Genomic DNA, 12,500 nt, shown 5'->3' on the forward strand with positions numbered 1-12,500 from the left:
TTTTTCTCTCCAAAATTTCATAGCAGAAAAAGTAACGTTTTCACCCAGCATACAACTACATGTGCTGCTTGCGTGCTGGCAGTAAGATAAGATGAGAGCAGCAGCTTAAAATAAATGGTGGAGTGTTGGCTTAGTGGGCAACGTGTAAGCGGAGGAAGCGACAGAATCTGACGGAGCTTGGCGGATCGAATCCCACTTTTGCCAGAATTCACACCCACCCCCCCCCCACCCCCACCCCCCACCTCCTCTAGATTGATTCTTGAGTGGTGGTCTGGACGCTGGTCATTCAACGCATGAGATTATCGATACAGCGTGGTCCCCGTGTGTGTAGTAGCACTGATGCACTTAACGCACGTAAAAGAACCTACGGCAACAAGAGTGTTGCCCCGGCAGGCAAAAATGCTAGAAAAAAAAAGAATTAGTTTGATACAAAAAAAACCCAAAATATTGTTTTTGCTGACTGTAAAAAAAATATATGTATAAAAAAGAAGAAGAAAAAGAAACTTGGGTAGTGCTGCACTGTAACGCTATCCCAATGGAAGAGCGGCCCCAAATATCACACAGAGAAATACTTATGTTGTGACCACAAAAAAAGAAAAAGAAAAAAGAATGTAATGCAATGCGAGACAAAAGCAGTGGCAGTACCCGATATAACAACTGCACGTGCATGCAGCGTGTTGGCAAAGCAGATTGGGCATAAGAAATAGAATAAGATAAAATAGAATTAAAAAAAAGAAAAAGAAAATAAATAGCAGAAGAAAAAAAACAACCCAGGGGCAGCAGACACGTTGGAAGCGTTCCATGGCCTTCAGCCCACGATTATAGCTGGCTTTTCGGTTGGTGTGTTGTGTTGTTTTCGGTGTAGTGGTGGTGGTTGTGCTGTAGCTGACAGGACCGAATATCGATGGAAGAAGGGGTCGACTGACAGGACTGAATATCGATGGAAGGAAGGGGTCGACTGACAGAACCGAATATCGATGGAAGAAGGGATCGACTGACAACCGAATACCGATGGAAGAAGGGATCTACTGACAACCGAATACCGATGGAAGAAGGGATCTACTGACAGGACCGAATATCGATGGAAGGAAGGGATCGACTGACAACCGAATATCGATGGAAGGAAGGGGTCAACTGACAGGACCGAATATCGATGGAAGAAGAATTCGACTGACAACCGAATATCGATGGAAGAAGGGATCGACTGACAGGACCGAATATCGATGGAAGGAAGGGATCAACTGACAACCGAATATCGATGGAAGAAGAATTCGACTGACAACCGAATATCGATGGAAGAAGGGATCGACTGACAGGACCGAATATCGATGGAAGGAAGGGATCAACTGACAGGACCGAATATCGATGGAAGGAAGGGGTCGACTGACAACCGAATATCGATGGAAGAAGGGATCGACTGACAACCGAATATCGATGGAAGGAAGGGATCGACTGACAGGACCGAATATCGATGGAAGGAAGGGATCAACTGACAACCGAATATCGATGGAAGGAAGGGATCGACTGACAACCGAATATCGATGGAAGAAGAATTCAACTGACAACCGGATATCGATGGAAGGAAGGGATCGACTGACTGGTCCCTTAGGTTTGATGAGTGAACAACACACTTCGGGTTGCACTGCGCGGGAAGATTGGGGATGGTCCTCAACATTTCTGATGACAAATCTCTGCCGTTTCTTTCTATTGTGTCCATGTCTGTCTCTTGTCTCTGTCTCTGTCGCTATCTGGTCTGTCAGTCTCTTTGTCGGCCTCTGTTTGCCTGTGTGTCTGTTTCAGTCTCTTCTTTCTCTCTGTGTCTCTCTCTGTCTCTGTCTGTCTGTCTGTCAGTCTGTCTGTCTGTCTCTCTCTCTCGCTGTGTATGTATGTATAAATATATTTATATATGTACATATATGAATATGATAATAATAATAATCTATATGCAATATATTATGCATGTATATCGATAGATTGATTGATAGATTGATATCATATATATTGATTGATAGATTGATATCATATATATATATATATATATATATATATATATATATATATATATATATATATATACGTACACATATAGTGTGTGTTTGTGTGTGTGTGTGTGTGTGTGTGTGTGTGTGTGATATCTCAGTTGTGAAATAAGAAGAGAAAAACAAGACGATTATTGCTTCAAACACAGAAAGTTACAAGAGTTTGCAAGAAACCTACTTCGGTGATTTTCCCCGCAAAGAGAGAACTTGGCATGGAACTGAAGCCTGGAAGGCATTTCAGAAATGACATATACTTCAGGAGAGAAATTGATTTGAAATATTAAGTTCGGTAGAGCCATCAAGATTGAAATGAACTCCAGATTGACCACAGGCGATTTTTTTTCCCCGAGCAGAGGATTTTCATCAAGTATCGAAGTCACAGAAGTGCACCTCACATATGTGACAGCGTTTCAGTTTTTTCTTCTACCTCTTTCTCCTCATCCTCCTCTGTCTCCTGAGCCCTGCTTCTGCTCCTGCTGCTGCTTCTCCTCCTCTTCCTCCTCCTTCTCACCGTCCTCTTCCCCTTCCTCCTCTTCCTCCTCCTCCTTCTCACCGTCCTCTTCCCTTCTCCTCCTCCTTCTCACCGTCCTCTTCCCCTTCCTCCTCTTCCTCCTCCTCCTTCTCACCGTCCTCTTCCCCTTCCTCCTCTTCCTCCTCCTCCTTCTCACCGTCCTCTTCCCCTTCCTCCTCTTCCTCCTCCTCCTCCTCACCGTCCTCCTCCCCCTCCTCCTTTTCCTCCTCCTACTTCTTCTTCTACTTCTCCTCCTCTTCCTTCTCCTTCTCCTCCTCCCTCTCCCCCTCCTTCTCCCCCTCCTCCTCCCCCTGCTTCTTCTTCTTCTTCTCCCCTCCTCCTCCTGCTCCCCCTCCCCCTCCTCCCCCTCCTCCTCCTCCCCCTCCTCCTCCACACCCTCTTCCTCCTTCTTCTTCTTCTTCTACGACCAACAGCAAGTCGTACTAATGACGAGGCAGCAGCTGAATTGTTGAAGGTTAGAAAGTTAGACTTTTAATCTTAGGGGGCTGGGTTGGATTCCTGCCGGTCACGCCGCTGGTGGGTCAAATTGGTGGAGATGTATGTGTACGTGTGTGTGTGTGTGTGTGTGTGTGTGTGTGTGTGTCTTCGCGCGCGCGCGCGTGTATTTGAGGGAAAGGTGACAGTGGAAGAGAAGGGGCGGGGAGTGGGAAATTGGTACGGTACCCGGTAGGTCTCCAAGGTAATCATGGCCGAAGATTACTGCCCGGGGGTTAGAGGGAGGGGAGGGGAGGGGGGGGGTCAGGTGACGGAGGGGCAGACGCCGGAGGCAGCAGCAGCGTAAATCCCCCCTCCCCCTCCCCCCCCCGCCACCATTCCCCCCGCCCCCCCCCCCCCCCCCCCCCACACACACACACATCCCCACCCCTCCTCCTCCAACTCCCCCCTCACTACAGTTTAAAATTGTCTGGCCAGGGACCCCCTTGGTGGAGAGAAGTGACAGGGGGAACTCCCCACCCCACCCCACCCCATCCCACCACCCCCTTCTCTCCCCATCCTCTTGTTGACACCCATAGCTACACGTTGTATTGAATCCTAGGAACCAGGCGTCAAACCACCTCACTCCCGTCCGTGTTCGTCACCGGAAGTTCCGATTTCCTACACTTTAGGTGGGTTCTTGGTTCTTCCGGGGCGGCAACGGAGCGAAGGTGACTTTACGCCCAGGGGGTGAGGGTTCCTAACTAGGATTTGACCAGAAGCTCTTCGACTGAAGCTGCTGCTGCTGCTGCCTCGAGCCTGTATTTTGCACACTGCGGTGGAAAAGTACAGTGGGGAGAGGAGTTCAGCAGGACTTGCCAAGTTCGCTGACTGGGTTCCATCGATCGACTGTTCTGAATGGCAGGCGCCTGTGGGCGCTTCAGTGTCTGGCAGCTGCAATAAAAAAAACAACTGGTGGGATGATCGTGGAGGTAGTAGTGTGTGTGTGTGTGTGTGTGTGTGTGTGTGTCAGAGAGAGAGAGAGATGTAGGGGAGGGGGCGGGAGAGGGGGGGGCAGCATGTAAATGGGAAAATAAAAGGGGTGGGTGGGAGTGGTCGGATAGCTTCGAACACCCCATGAACATCTGTAAAAACAATGAAAGAACATGCATGGTAAAAGAAAAGGAAGACCAGACTCAGACAGACAGAGAAAAGGGGGCATGTAGACAGAGAGAGAGAGAGAGAGATGGATAGATACATAGCTGGAGACACGCCAGTGGCACGGCATAGATAGAGGCATAGATAGAGACAGAGACAGTCAGAGAGAGGGGGCGGGGAGGGGCGTGGGGTGTGTGGTGGTGTGAGAGGCCAGTCCTGTTATTGATTGTGGTCTGCTTCAGGGCAATCAGTTTCATGTTTAAGCAGACCTCACAGTAAGTCACCCCCCACCCCCTGACCCCTCATCCTTTCCTACCTTCCTTGTTTCGGTCTGTCTCCCTCTCCCTGTGTGGCCTTTCTCTCTCTCTCTCTCTCTCTCTCTCTGTCTCTCTCTCTGTCTCTCTCTCTGTCACTGTCTCTCTGTCTCTGTCCCCCCCCCTCTCTCTCTGTTCCCCCCTCTCTCTCTGTCTCTCTCTCTCTGTCCCTCTCTGTCTGTCTGTCTCTCTGTCTCTGTCTGTCTGTCTGTATCTCTCTCTGTCCCCCCTCTCTCTGTCCCTCTCTCTGTGTCCCCCCCTCTCTCTCTGTTCCTCTCTCTCTCTCTCTCTCTCTCTGTCACTGTCTCTCTGTCTCTGTCCCCCCCTCTCTCTCTCTCTGCCCCCCCCCTCTCTGTCCCCCTCTCTCTCTCTGTCCCCCCCTCTCTCTCTGTTCCCCCCTCTCTCTCTCTGTTCCCCCCTCTCTCTCTGTCTCTCTCTCCGTCCCTCTCTGTCTGTCTGTCTCTGTCTCTCTGTCTCTCTCTGTCTGTCTGTATCTCTCTCTGTCCCCCCTATCTCTGTCCCTCTCTCTCTCTCTCTGTCCCCCCCCCTCTCTCTCTCTGTTCCCCCCCACTCTCTCTGTCTCTGTCTCTCTCTCCTTTTTCTCCCGCGGTCCCTGTCCCCACCCCCACCCCCAATTCCAACATGAAGTACTTCCTTCTGTCTTGATTTTTTCCCCTTCCTTTATGAGTGTTGGCACCATTGTGTTTATTGACTTTGTCTGTTTCAGACTCTCAGTTTCACCCTCAGTCCCGTCTGTCCCGTGTGTAGCATTACCTCAGAAGAAAGTCAGGTTTTTTCTTGTTGTTGTCTTTTTGTTTTGTTTGTTGTTGTTGTTTGTTTGTTTGTTTTTGTTTTGGTTTTTGTTTTTTTTGTTTTTGTTTTTGTTTTTTTGTTTTCCTTTAACTCACGGCCAGATGTGTACGTTGATGGCACCTTTGATTTTTTTTGACATTATCTGTTTTAGAGTCCCAATTTCACCCAGTCTTCTCTCCCCCTCCACCCCCCGCACCCACCCCCTTCTCCCCACTGTAGGCTTTCTTTCACTTCAAGGCCTGACCTCGAGGCAGCCAGATAGAATGTTCATCAATATACCAGAATTTATTTGTCCGTTCGCCTGGCTGGCGGGACATAACGCATGCAGTGCAGACAAAAGACCCGTTTGGTTACTGTGTGGTGGTGTGCTCTTGTGCAGGACTCTCAGCAGAGCGAATGAGCAGTGATGATAGTGCTGCCCGTCTAGCTTTACTAACCCCAGTGACTGCCAAGCCATCATCATCATCATCATCATTGGCCACAAGTCATTGACCTTTGTGTGCGATCGATGTTCTGGTGCCCTCTGCCAGAGAGCATTTGTGAACTTAACGTGATTAAAATCACTGTAGCTGTGTGTTGGAGTTATTATGTAGGCTGTAGATCAGGCCTCTGCCAGACACATTAAAAAAACAAAAAAAAACGTATACATGGATCAGTCTGCATGTACGTATTCTCGCCATCTTTAAAGTTCCTTTGGAAAGAAATTCCCAAAGTCTGTGGAAAGAAATTCCCGAAGTCTGTGGGATTAGGGAGAGTAAGGAACATTGTGAACGGCGAGCAAACTCCTCACTCTGCTACCAAACCACTTTTGCAACTCGGGCTGTTACCTTGTTCTGTTCCGATGTCCAGTTATATCCCCTGTTTATATAACTGTCATATATGACAAAGCTTAGATGCTGTGATCCATACTATGTAGTTAAACTGGCCTTTTAAGCATTATTTTGATTGATCTTTGGATTCTCTTTGACGTTTTATTTATTATTTATTTTTTTAAAGAACTGATAACCCTGGGTCCCCAGGTCCTTTGTGCCGCTGTTGTTATTATTACTTTATTTTATTCACTTTTTTAAGAACAGGTTATTATGAGGCTGGAAACGACCCTTTTACAGTTTGGGCTAATTCCATCTGTCAAGTGTAATATTTTACTTGAGTGTGTTTACCAATACATGGATGTATAAGTCTTGTGTGTTTTGCACCTGTGATTGAATAGGTAAGCAAACATCGATAAACTCTTTGTCATGGGAACAGGACCATCATTTACTTCCACAGCTCGATCATTTTATGTAAAGCATTTTCTCACCCTGTAGGCTCTGCATGCCTCCTCCCCATACTTTGTGCAAGGGTATTCATCAATGCGCACAGAATTCTTATTTTGACATAACTTTTCACCACACTTCAGCTGACATATTATTTGGTTTTCTTGTGTTTCTCTGTTGAAGAGCAATTAATTGACTGTTGGAAACAAGGATGGTGCATTAGTATCCAGGAACATGAGTAATATTCTGTATATAGAAAATTTAAATTTGAATTTTCATTAGAACCGTATTTCAAGTACATTAAGAATAAGACATTAAGGGACATCAACATCAGATTCAGATTAGGCATTGCTGATATAAGAATCCATAAAGTTCACTATTCCACAAACCTTCCTGTGGACTTATTGATGATGAATTCCACTTTCTGTTTAGCTGTCATTCAAATGAAGCAATAAGATCAAAATACCTTCCTCTGAAATTTGCACAAGATCCAAATAAACAACAGCTGACAATTCTTAATGACCGTAAATATATGACAGATATTGCTCGATACATTCATCACAGTTTGAAATTTAGATCAACCAGTTCAGTAATTTAGTGTTTATTATCTGTTTATTTCCGTATCTCCTGGGCTGATGGCCACATGTTCCAAGATATGTAAACGGAAAACCAGTTTGTCCATGTCCATATCCATTTTGTGAACGTCTCAGTGTGTGCGCATATGTGTGTATCGGAGAGTGTGGAAGAACATTTTACATTTGTTTTGGTGCTTTTGATTTCCCCTTTCCCCCCGCCCCTGATATGAGCAAGGCTTAAGTCAATAAACCCTTTGTCTTGTTTTGTCTTGTCTGTTGAAGGGCTCTGTGTGGGGGTGGGGTGGGGGGGGGGGGCAGCTAGGAGGGGGGTAATGTGTTTGCAGGAGAGCACCAGGCCCCACCTTCCTTCCTATGTATCAAGCCACAGACACTGTAGATATTCTTCTTCTTCTTCTTCTTCGTTTGTGGGCTGCAGCTCCAGCGTTCACTTGTATGTACACGTGTGGGCTTTTGCATGTGTGACTTTTTACCCTGCCATGTAGACAGCCATACTCCATTTTTGGGGGGGTACTGTAGATATGAATTCACTGCCCCATTGGCTTTAAAAAACAATGGGACCTTTAACTTGTTTTTGTATCTATGTGTGTATGTATTATATTATATTGTATTATATTATATTATATTATATTATGTATTTGCTTGTTTGGGATGTTTTTCTCTTTTGTCCCGTTCTCACTCAGCTCTTTGAAGCCAGGCCTTAAAACCCAGCTCTTCCCAACCCTGCCTCTTCCTTGTCTTCAGTTTCTCCAGTTTTTAGAGTCATGCAATCATGTGAATGACCAGTGCGAAAGCGTTTTGATTTGTCTCTGCACAAGATTCAGCGCTATATAAGTATCATTATCATCATCATTATTATTATTGTTCTCATCCAAATGACGGGGCTGTGACTGTTCCAGGCCCGACAGACAGACCGGGAGGAGATCCGCCGCAAGCTGGCCATGGGTTGTGACGAGGACTACTACGGCGGGGAGAGGGCCTTCAAGAAGCCCAGCCTCTCCACGCGCCTCCAGGGAGGCATGAACCTCCAGATCTGCTTCGTCAACGATGCTGCCGCCACAGCCGACGACACAGCAACAGCCACAGCAGGAGTAGAAGTGACGTCCGCTGGGACCACTGCTACATCTTGCACCAGTACCAACACCGCCACCACCACCAACAACAACAACAATAACAGCATGACGGTGATGTCGTCGTCATCGGTGATGACTGGTTCCAGCCAGAGTCATCACAACCTGAGTTCAGCCAGCACGATAGAGTCCTCTGCGTCCATCACATGCTCTTCTTCTTCTTCCTTGTCGGGGGCCATGTCGTCGACGACGACGGTCTCTTCCTCCTCCTCTTCTGCCATTCACCAGTCCCAGACTTCTGTGGTATGTGACGGAGGGAGGGAGGGAGGGAGAGAGGATATTATGATGTGTGTTGGTCAAGTCAGCGGAACAGGGTTATGTGTAGGTGGTTGGGTTTTTTTCATGTTATAGCACATGCAGTTATGCTACTGTGTGTGGGTGTATATGATGTGGTTTACGTTCTCTGCTGAACCTGCACATGCACACACACACACACACACACACACACACACACAAGTGCATGCACATGATGTGCTTTCTGGTATACATTTCTGATGAACTAAATGCCTTTTTGTACAGATTTAAATATTATTCAAAATGTGTGACTTTGCAAAACAAAACAAAAAAAGTGATATATATATATATATATATATATATATATATATATATATATATATATATATATATACTTATTCAGTCATCAGAATTATCTTATGAAGGAGTGAAGAATAAATCAGATCTATATATATATATATATATATAGAGAGAGAGAGAGAGAGAGAGAGAGAGAGAGACAAGACAAGACAAGACAAATTCTTTATTTCGAGGATAATAGATACGCACTGTTGTGCTTTTTTACATCCAGTCCCCGCCCTGAATAGGGCCTACACTACACAATATTTAATCAAATGAAAGCATGGTGTTAGTAGAGATACATATCAGAGGAAAAAATATGCGTAAATCAAAACAAAACAACAACCACACACACACACACACACACACACGAACACACACACAAACACACAAGAGAGAGAGAGAGAGACTGCTTGTTGTACACGTCATGGCCATCAGCATGTGAAGCAGAATCCTCCAGACCCTGAGGAAACCAGTTTCCTTTCCTCTCCTCTTCCTCCCCTCCTGTTGCCTTGATATTTATCTCACAGCTGAAGTAGTAACCCTATTCCCACCTTCTCACCGTCTGATATGTTTACCACTCAACTTCATCTTGTTCTGTGGGAACACAGATCCATACTTGAAAAAAAAAGGTAACATGTGCTTGTTTGAACCCAGAACTTTGTGCAAAAGAAAAATATGGCAAAGGAAATAAATTAGTAATAAAAAGCTCCACAATTTAAATGCCAAACAGCCAGGCACTGCATATAGAAAGGGACTGTACTGAGTATGGGATATTTGTGTGAAACCAGAACTTTATATAATGTATATATGATATTTCAAACCAAATTTCCGTACAGCTGGGACTTCCGATATGCTCTTGCGGGTCTCAGGTTTAGGATTCATATGTCATACGATGATAATCAAACCAAGTTGGATGCGATGTGGAAATGCCAAACCCCTCCATTTCCTCTTGAAAACACATGGTAGAGAACCTGAATTCATCATTACAGTTTGTGGCCTGTCTGTGTTTTAAAGTTTGGTTCTCATGGATGAAAGTGAAAAAAAAAAAAAGACAAAAAACATTACACATGTGACATTACCAAGACTCCAAGTTCAGCATGATAAAACGGCTGTGAATGAAGTAAGGAAGGGTTCACATAAACTGAACAAAGTGAAAACAGTTATGTTATTTGCAGCGTGTGCAGCTGTTTGGGTATTCATCTTTTAAATGGTCTTTCAGATTTGTTTTCATTCCCAGTCTTTCAGAAAGGGAACCAAGTCATAAAAAGCCTGGAGGGTTGCTATCAATATTGGGATGTATTGTACCATCTGAAGGTAATCATGCGCATACCAGCTGACTTCTTATCATGTGGAGAGTTCATCTGTTAATCTGGTCAGCAAATAATTACAGAAGATGACAATTAATGATTTTGGTGACAAGCCCAAAGAATTTATCATTTTGGCCATTGAAATGTTCAAAAGGATTTCTTTTTTCCCGTTTTGATCCTGTCAAAAGATAACAAAAAAAACCCAAAAAAACCAGTTCAGACAAACTAACCAATTTTATTGTGAGTCTACAATTTTCTCCCTTTTACAGGTCATAGGAGCCATTTAACAATCAGTGCTTTCAATTGTGTGGGATTCTGTGTTTTAATGACCAAAGTAAAATAATAGATTGATTAATTAATCAGTTGAACAGGATAAACACATACACACTAAACACACACATACACACACACACAACACACACACACACACACACACACACACACACACACACACACACACACACACACACACACACACACACACACACACACACACACACACACACACATATTGAAATAAAATTAAGTTGAGAGACTCTTCTGACTTCTTTATTTGTCTTCCTTCTGTCTCTCTCTCTGTAACACACACAGAGCACCAGCAAAAACCGTCCCAAGTCCGATCCAGGGCTGCTTGCCAGCCAGATGTCCTTGCCGCCCTCAGACGAAAGTATCGCAGAGCGCCAACAACGGCTGCAGCAAGAGGCACGCATGGCGCTGGCTCAGGTGAGGATTTTTTTCTTTTCCAAGGAATGAATTTACCCCATGATGGGTGCAATGGCCCAGTGGTTAAAGTGTTGGACTTTCAATTTGAGGGTCCCGTGTTCAAATCTCGGTTACGGCGCCCTGGTGGGTAAAGGGTGGAGATTTTTCCGATCACACAAGTCCACATTTGTGCAGACCTGCTTTGCCTGAAATCCCTTGTCTGTATATGCAAGCAGAAGATCAAATTCGCACGTTAAAAATACTGTGATCCATTTCAGCATTCAGTGGGTTATGGAAGCAAAAACATACCCCCGAAAATGGAGTATGGCTGCCCATATGGCGGGGGGGAAAAGCGGTCATACACGTTGAAACCCACTCATGTGCATATGAAAGAATGTGGGAGTTGCAGCCCACGAACGAACAAGAAGAACTAACCCAGTCAACCCTGGGGAATTTACTGACATCGAAGGTTTCCATGCCATATTGATGCTGAAAACATGCAGATGAAAATATACTGGTTTTCCCCCCAAAAAAAAAATTACATGTAGACAAATCCGGAAGTACTGTACAAGTTTGTTCCCTTTCTTTGCGGGGTTTATGTATATGTAGGAACATGAAAGTTTTGTTTTGTTTTTAAATGAAACAGATTTTAATAAAAACATTGAATGGATGAAATAGATAAGTGAATAGAAATACTGAATGAGCAAAATAGATGAATAAATAAACGTCTTGAGGGCATAATATAAACAGATAAGTGTGAAGTCTGTATCACCTTGTAGCAGACAGACGGTAAACCATCGGCAAGAAGAAATCAGTGAGAAGCTAAAGCACAGGTGTGGATTTCCTTTTCTGTGTGTGTTTTCTTGTGGACATTCGAACAGATACATAAATGAATAAATGAAAGAATTAGATATGATATGTATAAGAAAAAACTGAATGAAATTAATAGATAAATAAATAAAAAGTACAAGTGCAATAAAATGGAATGATAACTAAAAAAAAGTAAAAGCATGGGTGATGGGTTTTGTGGTGGGTTTTTTTTTACATGTCACCTTGTCAACATCCAAATAGATACTGGTAGATAAATGAGTGAACGAATAAAACAGTTAAAATAAATAGAAAAATTAAATGAATAAGATAAATAGATCAAAGCATGGGTGAATTGGGGTTTTTTGATGTTTGTTTTTGGTGGTTGTTGATTTTTTGTTGTTGTTTTTTGTTTTGTTGTTGTTGTTGGTTTTTAATGTATTCTTGTCAACATCTAAATGAATAACATGATGAATGAATTAATGAAATAGATAACAACAAATTGAACAAATAAAATGCATAAATAGATAAAAAGTTGAAAATGAGTTAGTAAAATAGATAAAAATTAAAAAAAATAAACAAATAAAGTACATGAGTAAATAGAAAGTTTAAAAAGTGCAAGTAAGATGGCTTTTTTTAAATATGTTTTCTTGTCAACATTCAGATAGGTAAGAAAATGAATGAATGATTATGTAGAGAGACAAAAAGTAACAAGACAAGAGAAACAGTACTTGTTTGATTAACTCTAGTTAAATCTGTTTCTCTCTCTGTATGCCAGTTAATTTCAAGACAAGGTTAATTTTGTCAGCTGACTTTCCATCAAGAGATCATCTCATGATCCATACCTTTATTTGTCTTG

General features: G+C 43.6%; 1 protein-coding gene across 4 annotated transcripts in view; it reads left to right on the forward strand.

Moving 5' to 3' along the window:
* The window catches only part of LOC143289262 (uncharacterized), a 237,777-nt gene that overhangs the window by 213,929 nt on the left and 11,348 nt on the right, over positions 1-12,500 (forward strand). For all 4 annotated transcript variants that reach the window (XM_076598257.1, XM_076598255.1, XM_076598256.1 and 1 more), the window contains 2 exons: positions 8,019-8,492; positions 10,724-10,855. In XM_076598257.1, the coding sequence (XP_076454372.1) occupies positions 8,019-8,492; positions 10,724-10,855 (606 nt within the window). The remainder of the gene's footprint in view (positions 1-8,018; positions 8,493-10,723; positions 10,856-12,500) is intronic.

This window comes from Babylonia areolata, chromosome 13 (assembly GCF_041734735.1).
Source record: "Babylonia areolata isolate BAREFJ2019XMU chromosome 13, ASM4173473v1, whole genome shotgun sequence".
In the NCBI taxonomy this organism is placed as follows: Eukaryota; Metazoa; Mollusca; class Gastropoda; order Neogastropoda; family Buccinidae; genus Babylonia; species Babylonia areolata.